Raw genomic sequence first — 15,562 nt, forward strand, 5'->3', positions numbered from 1 at the left:
TGACAGTCTTGTGGAAGATTCATCTATCATACACATTTTTTGGCTCGCACAAACATTATGTTAGGTAAGGGAGAACATCACAGTGGCATGTCTGCAAGATCAGAGATGCAGTCCTGGGAAATACAAAAAGAAAAAAATATGATGGTATAAGGTACATAAGGTACATAAGGTCAAGAATGTTTTTAAATCTTGGATTCGTAAGGAACAGGATCAATTCATCAAACTGAAGGCTCATTACCAACTAATGAGCATTCCTGTTTTTTAGGTTCTAGAAAAGAAAAGCATTGCCCAAAGATTACCTAGGATGAGTATATTCTTCGTCAAAAACTAACAAAAATGTTGTGACTTTTTACTTCAAACTTAGATTCAATTCAGAGATTTCAGAGAATATAAAAAAGTCTTGGCATTGTGTCTGTTTTTGTACTATACATTCAATCTGAGATACTAGAATTTACAATTTAACAGATCAGTTAACTTTCAAAAAATAGAAGTAAATATATAGTAGTAGGACTATTGTATGCTCACCTGCTATCTTGTTAAGACCTAAAGATTAAAAATATATATATATATACAGTTTGCTGACATTTTACCTAGAACAAAATATACTTTGGGTGATACTTTAATAAATAGTGTTACTGTAAACCACATTTTAAAATAATGATATTTTAATATATCAGCCACCATAACTCATATTAATGAGCACTCAGGTTGTTTCCAATAATTTTGCTATTGAAAACAGTGCTGAAATGAGCAAACATATAATTTGCGGTACTTTTTTGCCTGTGTGTGTGTAAATAAATTCCTAGCCAGGATACTGTTGGCCTACAATGACATTACTTTTAAGAGTACATAAAGCAATAAGTTACAAACAGTGGGACATAGTTTGATATTTAAGCATATCTGGGTGGCAGAAATTGGCCAAGTTGGAGTAAAAGCAAAATTCCACATAACCACTGGGATGTACTGTGAGCTGTATATAATCTACAGTATTACAAAAACATACATTAAGTACAAGCTGGAATCAAGATTACCGGAAGAAATATCAATAACCTCAGATATGCAGATGACACCACCCTTATGGCAGAAAGTGAAGAGGAACTAAAAAGCCTCTTGATGAAAGTGAAAAAGGAGAGTTAAAAAGTTGGCTTAAAGCTCAACATTCAGAAGACGAAGATCATGGCATCTGGTCCCATCATTTCATGGCAAAGAGATGGGGAAACAGTGGAAACAGTGTCAGACTATTTTTTGGGGCTCCAAAATCACTGCAGATGGTGACTGCAGCCATAAAATTAAAAGACGCTTACTCCTTGGAAGGAAAGTTATGACCAACCTGGATAGCATATTGAAAAGCAGAGACATTACTTTGCCAACAAAGGTCCGTCTAGTCAGGGCTGTGGTTTTTCCAGTGGTCATGTACAGATGTGAGAGTTGGACTGTGAAGAAAGCTGAGCACCGAAGAATTGATGCTTTTGAACTGTGGTGTTGGAGAAGACTCTTGAGAGTCCCTTGGACTGCAAGGAGATCCAACCAGTCCATTCTAAAGAAGATCAGCCCTGGGTGTTCTTTGGAAGGAATGATGCTAAAGCTGAAACTCCGGTACTTTGGCCACCTCATGCAAAGAGTTGACTCATTGGAAAAGACTCTGATGCTGGGAGGGATTGGGGGCAGGAGGAGAAGGGGACGACAGAGGATGAGATGGCTGGATGGCATCACCGATTTGATGGACATGAGTTTGAGTAAACTCAGGGAGTTGGTGATGGACAGGGAGGCCTGGTGTGCTGCAATTCATGGGGTCTCAAAGAGTCGGACACGACTGAGTGACTGAACTGAACTGAACTATGAGTATATACGTATTTATAAATATGGGAAGAAAGGAAGAATGTACAAAGGCTAGAATAGTAAAGAAAGCAAACTTTTTGTGCTTTCTGACAAAGATGAAGGCAAAGGATATAAACAATTATCAGAATTTTTTAAAGCTCTGAAATCAAGAGTTATCAGTTAAATCCATTAAACCTGTAACGGGCTTCATTGATCAAGCTTGCTTTAATTGTTGCTACAAAAAGGTGCATATCTCCAAGCCTCGGGTAACCTGAACAAATAAACTTTTTGTCCAAGCTGTTGGAGTTGGGTGTGTCCTGTTTGAGCTCTAGCCAGTTAGGGCATTGGCTTTCCCTCTGGGCATGTGAGAGTGTCCAGTGACCTTTTGACATCAGAGGCCAAAACTCCACCCTCCGAGCATGCATCCCAGGAAGAAGCCTGTAGCTTAGTTCCATCTGCACAGGCCATTGCTTATCTCAACTTTTCTATCTCCAGTTACCTTTCCTAGGCTCCCCAGGTCTCAGGTTTATCTCATACACATCCTGAGTCTCTCACCTTTGGGGAGGTGGATTTGAGACTTGTTTCCTGTCTCCTCGCTTGACTGCCTCATGAATAAACCCCGTTCTCTGCTGCAAACGTTAGCATCTCCACAACTGGCTTGCTGTGTGTCAAACAAACCTGCTGTGGTAAAACCTCCACATTTCTAGATTTCAGAACATTCTATTTTATCCTCCTTAAATTTAGCTTTATGAAAAACTATAAAACACTTACGTTATAATATCCCTACCATAGACCATGTTTCCTGTATGTTTTGTCTTTAAACTAACTACAAGAGAAATTGGCCAACTTTTACTCACAACTTCATGTGAGCTGTTCGTCATGTAAAGTGGAAGGCTTCCTCTTAACGTGAGGTGATGCTCACCTTTTTGAAGTGGGCACATATTGAGAGCATGCATGTCCATCCCAGGCACAGTAGGGGTCTCGGGCAAGACAACAGTCTGCGCACGCTTTCCCATAAGTGTTGCATCTGTGCAAGGAAAGCTGAACCAATCCGTCTCGGGAACCAACATACAATTGTTGCTGCAAATCAGGCAAAACAAATGCATTAGAAGCATCTTTCAGCCTACTCTTAAGAACTTCCCTTTCTTGAATATCATATCACAGATCTAAATCTGTCTCCTCGGGTGCCACAGGAAAAGTAAGATAAGTCAGTCTTCAGTCTGGCTGGATGGTGGTTTGAAGGTGTTGATCCTGAACTGGACAGCATTCTATAGAGCTAGAGTAACCTTGGCAGTAATTTCAGAAGGTAAAAAACCAGCTGCTAGACTGAGGAATTAAGATGTCAAATTCTTTCTCAATAGTTGAAAATACACTTTGGTAGATTATATCAAGCACAGATGCTATAGGCAACACTGTCGGTCTTCTCCTGCCATAAGAAATGACCAAAAGGAGGTTTCTAGAACTTTTTCTGTGGTTTTAACTAACCATTTCATTTGCTAATGAAGTATGGATCCCTGAAGGAAAATGAGTTATAAATGAGAGAGAAAGTATTTGGTATCACTGTGAAGAAAGTATTAAGGAGGCTTATGGGATGCTGTATCACACGTAAAAGCCTGCAGGATACTGACAACTCAGCAAATGAAATTACATTTTGAAAATAAGTCCTAAAAATAAGGCACCACATCCTCACATCCTTACATGAATCTATTTGAGGACATGTGGTGGTGGCAGAGGGGAGGAATCATCCAAGTGAACAAGCCATTGTCTGTGTCTTCAAATGACATGTGGTCAAGTCTAGCAGACATACCAAACTTTAAATGGAGGGGAAAAAAATCTAGAAATAGATACTGGCACAAATAACAGATGTGTACTCTACCTATAGCAATCTGTCTTATATCCCTACCAGCCACTAATCTGCCAGTTAAGACTTCCAAGAGGCTAAATGCATATATTGTTTAGTATTTATTTTACTATGTAATTCTCTAAAATGTCCTTGAAACTCTTCCTTTTCTCCTGTTCTCCCTCTTTATTTCTGTCTAAGATTTCTGTTTTGTTTGATGACTCCTTTCTCTGCAGTGAATGTTGGGTTTCCTTCTTTTCAGTTCTCTTCTTCCTGTACAAAGACTCAGTGGTATCTTGAAAACAACATAAATATGCACATACTGATTCCCCAAATCTACGCTTCCTACCGTATCTTTCTTTTTCTTTTAGCTGTGTGGTATGTGGAATTCTTAGTTCCCCAACCAGGGATGGAACCTGTGCCCCTTGAAGTGGAAGCATGGAGTCTTAGCCACTGGACCACCAGGGAAGTCACTTCCTACCCTACCTGACCAAGAGACAGCATCCCAGTCACCCAAGGCACAAATCTGGGAGTTGTCTCTGAATCTTCCTTCACTCTCATTCCATCTGCCACCTTATCTCTCCATTCTCTCATACAGAACTCTCTAATCTACTTCCTCCTCCCTCTCCACTGCCTTTGTCTCAAGTCCTTATCATCTCTTTCCAGGATCACTTGTAAGTGTCCTACTATTACCCCAGGACTCAGTCCATCTTCCACACTGCCACACCAGACTGCTCTCTCTAAGAGGAAAATCTTACCATGACACCCTCCTGCTTAAAATCTTTCAAGGTTTTCACTGTCTTGGATAAACATGTCAAACTTCTCAGGAGGGCATCCATGCAAAGATGTGTCTACTCTTCTGCTGTTTTACTTCCCCAGGTTCCTTTCTAGTCTCCTTGCTCCATAAGCATAGGTATGCTCTTTGCTCCAACTGTACACAAACTTAGCAGGATAAGTTACAATCTTTCACTCTTTACACCTTTTCAAGTGTTCCCCACTCCTACTTGGCTTCTCCATCCCATCCTTCTTTCTGTCTGATTAACTGCAAGAGCTTTCATAGCTCAAGTTGCCTTTCTCTTAGCTTCCTCCCCCTGCTCCCCTGACCCTCTTTTCCATCAGTTTCTCTCTTTTCCGTCTCCTAGTACATGGTTCCATTTTTGCACTACTGTGTTTGCATGGGCCTTTGCCTTTCAGTTCCACAAGAGTTTCTAGAGATGAAGACGTATGCCATTCATCCATTTCTGTACCCTCCAAGGACAGTAGCAGGCCTTCAGGAAGTAAATGTTGAATGAATGAACAAATTAACAGAAAAGACTGAAGAAGAAATCTACTTGGATATTTTCCTAATCCTTGTATCATACTAAGTGTACTTACTCTACGGATTAAGACAATTTTAGCAACAACTTAATGGTGAACATATTACCTACCATGTGTTTTACTTATATATCTAGAGTATGTATAGAAATGGTAATGCAAGTCTGAACCTCTTGAATCAACTGGGGTTTGGGGTATCATATCCAAGAACTGAGACATCATATTAAATATTATTATTGTTATTATTAGCTACCATCTATTTTACAGTTAGAAAGTTCCAGCTCTCTGTCTAGAATTTTGCATACACCATCCAATTTATTAGGAGGTAGATATTATTCTTCTAACTTTACTGTTGAGGAAATTGACTCCTGGAGTAAGATATTAAGTAGAAGGTTGGAGGTTAACTATTGGGCTGTTTTCCACTGCAGTCTAACTCCTACACTCCCTGATTAAAAACCATTTTTAATGTTTAGTGCTAGTATTCTATTGTTACATGAATTACTTTACAGCCTTGACAGAATGGCATTCTCATGAGACTAGGGAAGTGAGCTCAATTTTCAAGAGCCAAAGAAAGGGAGAATGTATTATTCAATTAATGAAATTGGGTTCCATGTCTCCTAAGGCAAGGCTGAAACAATGCCCAATAATCAGTTACAAAAGAAACAATCTAAAGCTTTTTATAGATTTATAATTTAACTTCCTGCCTCAGTGGATTTTCCCTAAAACAAACTTTGATTCAAACAGTCTTCCTTTTGTGGCTAATTTTTACACAAAAATTAGAAAGTACCTGCTTCAGAGACAACTCCATGTTCAAGATGATTGATGAATGCTGAAAATAGAAATTAACTGTTAGTAATCACGAACAGTCTTTTATAGTAGCCAATATTTTATCTTGTACCAAAGATAATTGGAGTAAACTTCAAGGCTCTTTTATGTAGAGGAGAAAAAGATCTTAATGTTTGCTATTTCCTTTCCATGTGCAGTGATTCAACCTTAATAAAAATTATCAAAATAGTTTCTTATTAAAGAAAAATTACCTAAATATATGTGAAGGCATTCTGCATTGCAGATTGTTCCCAGTTACCCATAAGGTTTCTCCCTCTTCTGACTTTGCTTATCTTAACTGCTTCCACATAATTCAAACTAGTGTTGACAAGAACATCTCCATAATTATTTATTGCCTCTTTCTGCTCTCACTTAGATCAGTAGTTCAAAACTTGTTCAAGTAGCAGAATTCTAAAGAGTTATAGTGCTCCTTGTGAATGAGCATATGCTTTATAGAACCCTACACAACATGATGTGTATAATTTCATGGGGAGAAAGTTTTATTTGTAGGAAATACATTTCTATGCAAGCAACATAAAATTTAAAATATGAACAGAAAAGTTCTCAAACTAAGAATGATGGGATGTTTAAAATTCTTTTCATCTATCATCAATCTTTCCCTATATATTAATTTCTCAAAATAGATATAAAAAATTTAAGGAAGTATATGAAAGAAAGGAAAAGAAAAATGTTAAATGAGGAAGTTCTATCAAATAATTTTTTTAAATGAATTAAGCAGACAGGTTCATTGTTTAATCTGAAGAGTGGAATCCTTCCAAACAATTCCTCTTGACCACTAACAACCACTGAACAGACTCAGTCTAACATGCCTACATGTGTTGTGGGGGCTTTATTTGGCCTCTGGGTTCACACTTATATTTGACATTGACTTCTCCCTTGGGAACTACCCAAGGCTTTGTTTTCAGTAGATGGCAGACAGCAGGTCTTGTTCTTGTTAACTCCTGGACCACTAGTATCATCACGGTGTAAACAGGAACCAGTGGAACCTGGCATGTTAATTAACTTGAGCCCCTCTCAATGGAGGGTCTATTCTCTTTTATGACAATAGATGTTCACATGGAAACAGTATAGTTTAATAAGTTGTCTCAACAAAAATGTTACAAAAGACGCAACATATTTTTCAAAAGCTCTTCTAAGAAATGCAACTTTATTTCTAATTTCATTTTTAGAAAATAACTTTGAACTGAATCTCACTGAACATCTACAAAGAATGCCACAATTCAGATTTACTGTTAAAAGTCTAAGGATATTCCCCAAATCTGGAGAACTATTATTTTAGATCTACTAATGTTTTGGGCGATTGAGAGGAACTTAGCATACATAAAGATTTACTATCATGCAATTAAAAAAAAAAAATCCTTATACAAATGCAGGGAAACATGATTTATACACTTTTCAGTTTTCTCAAATTCAACTGAGGAAAAACTGAAAAGTAAAATTTATAAAGCAGAAAAGCATCTGGATAGTAAAAGAGATCCCAGGCTTTCATCTACTGTACTGATTTGTCTGAGCATAAGCTTGGAAAACTCAGTCATGAGGGGTAGTCCCAGGAGTCCCAATCTCAGTTATATTCTACAGGGGAAAGTGAGTCCTACTTTGGTTGCTTTTTAAACTTTTTTCCTTCACTTAAGGAAACAAAAAATAAAGGAGTTAACTGCAAAGACTTCTCCAGAAAAAGTGATGATATATTGAGACAAACACGTCCCATATAAGAACTGCTTAGGTTCACTGTCTCTTCTCCCGGAACTCTGGCCTAAGTCTTACCTTGAATATCTGTAACTCCTCCAGTACTACCTCTTCTATATTCCACTTCTCCTTTGAAATGCTGACAACTTTTAGGACTGTTCCAATGTCTGAAAAAATACATTACCCATGATTCTTATGTTTCTACTTCAATGTTTAAATATTTATTAGCAACCTTCACATTGCTCCCCTCATTTTTTTTTCGTAATGCCTTTCAAGAAATCAGGTTAAATAAAGCATGCAAGAAATGAAGCTTAATGTATTAATATATGATTCTCCTCTTCTGAAATATTATAGCTTTCAGCTCATAGAACATATGTTTATAAATAAAATATTAAAAGACACATACTTGGAGTGTATTCCTAGCACAGGAATATCTATGTCTCCTTTAAAACTTAGTTGAAATGACAACAAAAGAGAAACATCATATGAGGTATCTATATGAGAAAAGTGGCCACTACTAATCAAATGTATTTAACTGACAGAAACATTAATGGGCTAGAAAGTAAAGTTTTTATCGAAAATTATTTTAGAATTTTAAATTATCACAAGATTAATAATACATTGCAGTTCCACAAGGTGGCATGTAATTACAGAAAGATGATCAAAAGAACATTTTAGAAAAAGAAAAAAAATTTCCATTTGGAGATTAATGTCTAGACTGACCTGTATAAAAATAAATTAAAAATAGTTGCTTATAAACTTCTGAGCACTGTGGTCGGAGTATGTAAACATGTATGGTAATAATCCTGTTTGTACAAAGCAGCGTGAATTGTTTTTAAATGATTCTAGAATCTTTGAAAAATATTAAATATACATTTTCCAAATACCATATTTGGAAATAAGTCTACCTCAGTATCCTTATAATTTTCTCAATAAAAGTTAGGTAGTACCACCTAGTGGCTAAATGGCTTTTCTGACCCAGAAATGTTGAAGAGCTAGGAATGAGCTTCGGGTGGGCCATGCAATTAAGAGGCAAACTCATTAGAATTAATGACAAACTAATTATTTCATGTTTTGATGCTTCAGTAGTAATCTCTGTAGTCTAGAAAACGCCACTTTTTTCCCCTGGGCCTTGGTACCACCATCTGCAGCATAATCAGGTTTGACAATAGGAGTTCTTGAATGCTTCCTAACTTTTGTAAAACCAATACACTTTTAGAAGTAAAATTATCCTAAAATTGTTTTAGGATAGTTCTAAAAACCTTTTTTAGTAAAAGTGTCAATTTCTTCAAAACTCATCAAAATTCTATTTTTTTTAAGCAATGCTTGATTCATCAAATTATACATTATCCAGATGCAGTGCTTTTGTTTTAAAAATACATGCTATTTTTATTGCCATTAGAATTCACAGTACATTATTAGATATTACTTTTTTGAAATGCACCAAATAATATTTCTTTTCCTAGAAAAAGTAATCATTTTAATAAGCTGGCAGTCAAAAAGTAAATAAAATGGGTTCTAATAATGAATAATTAATCCAGAAAATTCAAGGGCAGGAAAAATAATTACCAAGAAGTTCTTACTTTAAGTTATTTACAAATTAATGATTAACTTTTTTGAAAAGCCATCTTATGTCAGCTAAGTCAGGGATTCTCAAAACTGGGTGAAGGGATCCTTTGGGATAGAATTGTCAAATATCTCTGTAGAAAGAAAGAAATGTGAAGTTTGAAGATAGAGAAACTTTTCTTTGCCTACTTGTTTTAGTCCATAGTCATTCAGCAAATATGTATTGAGCACCTCATCTATAGCAGGCACACTGCATTTGTATTACAGAAATATGTTTTGAAATCTCACACAACTCAAATGGAAGCTGGAAGATAGGTATGATGGTCAATTAAAAGCACTTGTTATGCAAGTTAAAAAAAAACAGTGATGAGGTATGAACTAATAATTACTCATTTTGATTTTGATCAGTAGACTTTTCTGAATTTTTTGTTTGTCTAATGAAAAATTCATGTGAAAGAAAGCATAACCTGGCCCTAGCATACCTGTTCCAAGAAACATCACATCATACTGGCCATCTTCTGCGACGACGTGATCCACCACGATCTGTGTCAGTCTGTAATCCACATTGATTCGCTTGAACGTTGGTCGTCCCAAAACTGGATATACTGATTTATACATCACAGGGTGCCGCTTTATGAAACTGATGACATCATCTGGAAAATCTCGGGTGGATTTGATCAGTGGGTCATAGGTTTTGCTTGGACACTGAAAAGAAATGAGGCGGGGAGTAAAGACATTATTCATGCACCTGAGAAAATTTCATTTACTTTCAAAGTTTTTAAAGTTTATTACTGGTAATATTAAAGTAATGGTCAATAGGATCAACATGAACTCACATCAAGATATAAATACATACAGTTCGCCGTGAGTGTATTTAAATCAAGTTTTTGCTTTCAAAAATATTCTAAAATATTACAAAGAAATATTATTCAGCCACACAAAAAATGAAATCTTACCATTTGCAACAACATAGATGGACCTCGAGGGTATTATGCTAAGTGAAATAAGTCAAAGAAAGAAAGATAAATACTGTATGATCTCACTTATATATGTGTAATCTAAACAATGGGACAAACAGAAGAGCTCGTAGATACAGAGAACAGATTGGTGGCTGCCAGAAGTTGGGGGTGAGGGATGGGCAAAATGGGTGAAAGGAGTCAAAAGGTATAAACCTCTAGCTACAAAATAAGTCCTGGTGATGTATGGTGGCTATTAGTTACAGACACTGTATTACGTATTTGAAAGTTGCTAAGAAAATAAATTTTAAAAGTTCTGATCAAGAGAAAAAAAAAATAACTATGGATGGCAACTGATGCTATCTAAACCTATTGTGATCATCTTTCAGTTCAATTCAGTCACTCAGTGGTGTCTGACTTTTTGCGACCCCATGAACTGCAGCACGCCAGGCCTCCCTGGCCATAACCAACTGCCGGAGTCTACCCAAACCCATGTCCATTGAGTCAGCGATGCCATCCAACCATCTCACCCTCTGTCGTCCCCTTCTCCTCCCGCCCTCAATCTTTCCCAGCATCAGGGTCTTTTCAAATGAGTCAGCTCTTTGCCTCAGGTGGCCAAAGTATTGGAGTTTCAGCTTAAACATCAGTCCTTCCAATGAACACCCAGGACTGATCTCTTTTAGGATGGACTGGTTGGATCTCCTTGCAGTCCAAGGTACTCTCAAGAGTCTTCTCCAACACCACAGTTCAAAAGCATCGATTATTCTGTGCTCAGCTTTCTTTGTAGTCCAACTCTCACATCCATACACGACCACTGGAAGAACCATAGCCTTGACTAGACAGACCTCTGTTGACAAAGTAATGTCTCTGCTTTTTAACATGCAGTCTAGGTTGGTCATAACTTTCCTTCCAAGGAGTAAGCGTCTTTTAATTTCATGGCTGCAATCACCATCTGCAGTCATTTTGGAGCCCTCCCAAAATAATCAAACACTGTTTCCCATCTATTAGCCATGAGGTGATGGGCCCGGATGCCATGATCTTAGTTTTCTGAATGTTGAGGTTTAAGCCAACTTTTTCACTCTCCTCCTTCACTTTCATCCAGAGGTTCTTTAGTTCTTCTTCACTTTCTGCCATAAGGGTGGTGTTATCTGCATATCTGAGGTTATTAATATTTCTCCTGGCAATCTTGATTCTAGCTTGTGCTTCTTCCAGCCCAGCGTTTCTCATGATGTACTCTGCATTTAAGTTAAATAAGCAGGGTGACAATATACAGCCTTGACGTACTCCTTTTCCTATTTGGAACCAGTCTGTTGTTCCATGTCCAGTTCTAACTGTTGCTTCCTGACCTGCATACAAATTTCTCAAGAGGCAGGTCAGGTGGTCTGGTATTCCCACCTCTTTCAGAATTTTCCACAGTTTATTGTGATCCACACAGTCAAAAGCTTTGGCATAGTCAATAAATCAGAAATAGATGTTTTTCTTGAACTCTCTTCCTTTTCCCATGATCCAGCAGATGTTGGTAATTTGATCTCTGGTTCCTCTGCCTTTTCTAAAACCAGCTTGAACATCTGGAAGTTCATGATTCACGTATTGCTGAAGCCTGGCTTGGAGAATTTTGAGCATTACTTTACTAGTGTGTGAGATGAGTGCAATTGTGCAGTAGTCTGAGCATTCTTTGGCATTGCCTTTCTTTGGGATTGGAATGAAAACTGACCTTTTCCAGTCCTGTGGCCACTGTTGAGTTTTCTCAACTTGCTGACATATTGAGTGCAGCACATTCACAGCATCATCTTTCAGGATTTGAAATAGCTCAACTGGAATTCCATCACCTCCATTAGCTCCACTAGTTCGTCGAGATGCTTCCCAAGGCCCACTTGACTTCACATTCGAGGGTATCTGGCTCTAGGTGAGTGTGAGTGATCACACCATCGTGATTATCTGGGTCGTGAAGATCTTTTTTGTACAGTTCTGTGTATTCTTGTCACCTCTTCTTATTATCTTCTGCTTCTGTTAGGTCCATACCATTTCTTTCAGTGTATACAAATATCAAATTATGTTATACACATGAAACTAATATACTATATGTCAATTATACCTCAATGAAACATTAATAGTGCACACATTTTAAATCTTTTATCCATGTCCATTTGGGCTCCAGTTTTTGAAATAGTCTTTTTTAGTTGTGTTAGCATAGGTGAAAATTGGTAATTCCCATCCATATCTTTTCTTCCAAGAAGTATAACTTCAGAAAACTGACTATAAAACCCCCGTGATAGATATTTCTATTGCCTTTTACACTGTTCTCTTCTTGAATTCAGATCTCAAAAGACAACTGTCTTAACTTGTTGGCAGATGGAATGGCTAATGGTCATCAAAGAGATCCTTACAAAACAAAGTATCCTGCTTATTAAAGTTCAAAAGAAACATCTAAATTGTATCCATTTATCTGTATTTTCTAAAGTTTCCAAAATGAGCTCTATTTTTTACAAAGGTACATGAAATTTGAGTTGAAAGAAAGTTATTTACAAACACCATTATTTTCAACTTCCTTTAATTAATGTTTAATTTCAGTTTTAAATTAAAACCATGATTGTTAAAAAATAAAATGGAACTAATCAACATGTCATAAAATTACTTGTAAAACAGCTTTAATAGTTTGACATTATAATCATTTAGCTTTTCATAACTGGTGTGAAAATTTACTGTGAACAATTCAGCAGTTCAACAGCTCTTCCCCTAAACAATCTGTGGAGAAACCCTCAGGGAATTTTCACTTGTCTACCATCTCTTCAAGTGTACCTTTTGGCATCCACTAATTCAATAGTTAGTATACACTGCCCCCTGGTGGTAAAAGTAAAAATTTTACACTGCTACAAATTAAATGAATTTGATGTGCCTCTATCCAAAATTATGAAAAGGGAATTGCTTCATATTTGACTTTTTTCATCAAATATCTCCCCTCCCACAAACTAAATATACTTTATTTTATTATAGTTTAGGAATTTATCTCAGAATAATGCTGTTGTTACACTTGAATTCTTAATTGGCTAATACATTTCTTTTGGGAATGAAAAAATTTAGCTATATGGGGAAAGCATCGAAAAGAAAATGAGCAGTATTAGGAAAGTTTATAAGAGAGTCTTGCTTTCTCCATATTTTAGCTCTTCAACAAGTTGGAATCATAATCTGCACTGAACTGAGTTGTTTATATCCAGTACTTCCCTGGTGGCTCAGAGGTTAAAGCGTCTGCCTCCAATGCGGAAGACCAGAGTTCGATCCCTCGGTTGGGAAGATCCCCTGGAGAAGGAAATGGTAACCCACTCCAGTATTCTTGCCTGGAGAATCCCATGGATAGAGGAGCCTGGTAGGCTACAGTCCATGGGGTCGCAAAGAGTCGGACACGACTGAGCGACTTCACTATCACTACACTAATTAAAATCTTGTCAAGGCTGAATTTGTACTTCTCAGTGAAAGCATTCACCAGGGTCATTCTATGGAACTAAACATACTAGAGTTAGTCACAATAAATGACCCTGACCTTAAATTTACAGCAATAAAATTGTAATAGCTCACCAAATTATAAGAAATATCAAAGAAGTTGTAATTTAAAAAAAATCTGTTAGTGATTTTCCATAAATAACTTAAGAATATATTTATCTGTCATAAAAATCTTGCATGTGAAAAGAAACTGATCTTCTCTTGATCAGTTTTATTGTCTTGTCCCGGATCTGCACTAAAGAGGTTAGAAATGTCCTAGCATGTTAGCCATTTGGTACTTACTGAGCATATTCTTAGCTGGTTGGTGGTCTGAACCTATATCTGTATCTTTAGTCACTGTTTCTAGAACTTTGCTCTTAGCCAAGTGAAATCTGTCAACTAGATAATGGAAGAAATCCTGTATTAAGCAGATTAAGCTGTAACTCAAAGTGGATATGGAGCTCAAATGATACAAAGCTCTTGCCCAATTACAGGCTGCATGTTTCAGTCAAAGGCCATTCATAGTGGGCTTATAGCTTAAAACTCCTATGGTGCTATCTGGCGGGTCTATCATTAAAATCAAAGCAAATGCAAGATTTCTGCCTGCATTACATCTTTGAAACAGCTCTCTAACTTAAGAAAATCAGCTCTTTTGACTGTGTAGCTACAATCACAGAGTAGCCAATATTTCAAAAGATATGTTGTACCATTCAAGCCAGATTTTACATCAAATATTCAAATTATAAGAAATTTTAATGTGAGAAAGTATAGGCAAATGAAGCTATGACCATTTATCAAAAAACAAGTATAAATTTTCCTCCTTGCTCACCTTCTGACAAACAGGTTTAACTATATTAAAATCTAAGAAAATATAAAAAGAAAGGAAATCTGGTTTCTATTGCCTATTATAAAATGATCTTTGAAAATGTATTTTTTTCATATGGCAGCTTTTCCTCATGGCATGCAGCCAGTGTTTGGATAAGATCTTTATCCTCTAGGTTGCTGTGTGTGATCTCTCTGGTCTGCATCTTCACTCTGCTTTCACAAATGAAAGTGATTTGGTAGAGATACTCCCTGAGGTTTAAGACAGTACAGTTTGAACCAAATATTGTTATTTTAGTATGTTAAAAACCAGGGGAATTTCCCCCTTTGATATCATATACCTGCATCACACAGAGATCTAAAAATAACTTGAGATGCCAAGCATCTTATGCAGGTAAATAGAAACTAGGGAAGAATTCCATAAAGGAGAAAGATAATGTGTGGGGAAATGCTCCATCTAAATAACCATCTTCAATTATTTTCCTTCCACAAGATTTTCCATTTGCAACCATACATCCCAGGTATTCACAATCTAGCCAAGTTTTCTCTGTACGTATGAACTTTAAGTTCTACCTGTTGACTCAGTCCATCTGAATATACTGTAGAGGGCAATTTATTTCTGCCCCCAGCTTTCTAACGTTTGCCTGACCTCCATTACTTTAGCTCCTGTGATTGTAAGAAATAAATCAAGGAACTTAATCTGTGTCTCCACCTACTGTTTAGAAAAACTCTAAGTTTAAAATTTGAAGGGTAAAAAATACACAGAGAGCTAGTCTCAAAACTCTCAAATGTCTGTATCTTGCTGGAAACAATACCAGCACAAGCACAGAGGAGAAAAGGACCTGGTAGGCAGCTCTGAGATGAAAGGGTAAACCCAGCATCAGTGAACCCTGGTTCCACGCCTATCTATCTTCTCTGGCAGGCTGCCACCTGGACTAGGTGTGATCACGTTATGCTTGGCACATCTGCATGTTTGTAGAGGGCCTTCAATCGTGCAGTGGGAAGCAATGGATAAGAGGAGAAAAATGGGTTTTATCCAATGAGAGAACTTGGCCCCCTGGTAGGCCCCAGACAGCTGTTACAAGTTTTCGCCCCCTGCTGCTTAGAGCTTTCCTCTGCAGGTTGCAATTTCCTTTTAAACAAACCAGAGGGATGACCCCGTGCAAGGGAAGACATGGCATGGGGAACAACTGAACCCGGCTTTCATTTTTTGCAAAATGGGAAAAATAAGCTAAAT

At 37.1% G+C, this 15,562-nt stretch overlaps 1 protein-coding gene across 3 annotated transcripts in view; it reads right to left on the minus strand.

The window, feature by feature from the left end:
- SEMA3D (semaphorin 3D) overlaps positions 1-15,562 on the minus strand; it is a 228,905-nt gene that overhangs the window by 20,539 nt on the left and 192,804 nt on the right. For all 3 annotated transcript variants that reach the window (XM_086397191.1, XM_086397190.1, XM_086397192.1), the window contains 4 exons: positions 9,553-9,775; positions 7,583-7,671; positions 5,760-5,801; positions 2,741-2,898 (listed from right to left, as the gene is read on the minus strand). In XM_086397191.1, the coding sequence (XP_086253317.1) occupies positions 2,741-2,898; positions 5,760-5,801; positions 7,583-7,671; positions 9,553-9,775 (512 nt within the window). The remainder of the gene's footprint in view (positions 1-2,740; positions 2,899-5,759; positions 5,802-7,582; positions 7,672-9,552; positions 9,776-15,562) is intronic.

The sequence above is a fragment of the Bos grunniens genome, chromosome 4, assembly GCF_055505025.1.
Source record: "Bos grunniens cultivar Pamir isolate PY7600 chromosome 4, Bosgru_T2T1.0, whole genome shotgun sequence".
Lineage (NCBI taxonomy): Eukaryota > Metazoa > Chordata > Mammalia > Artiodactyla > Bovidae > Bos > Bos grunniens.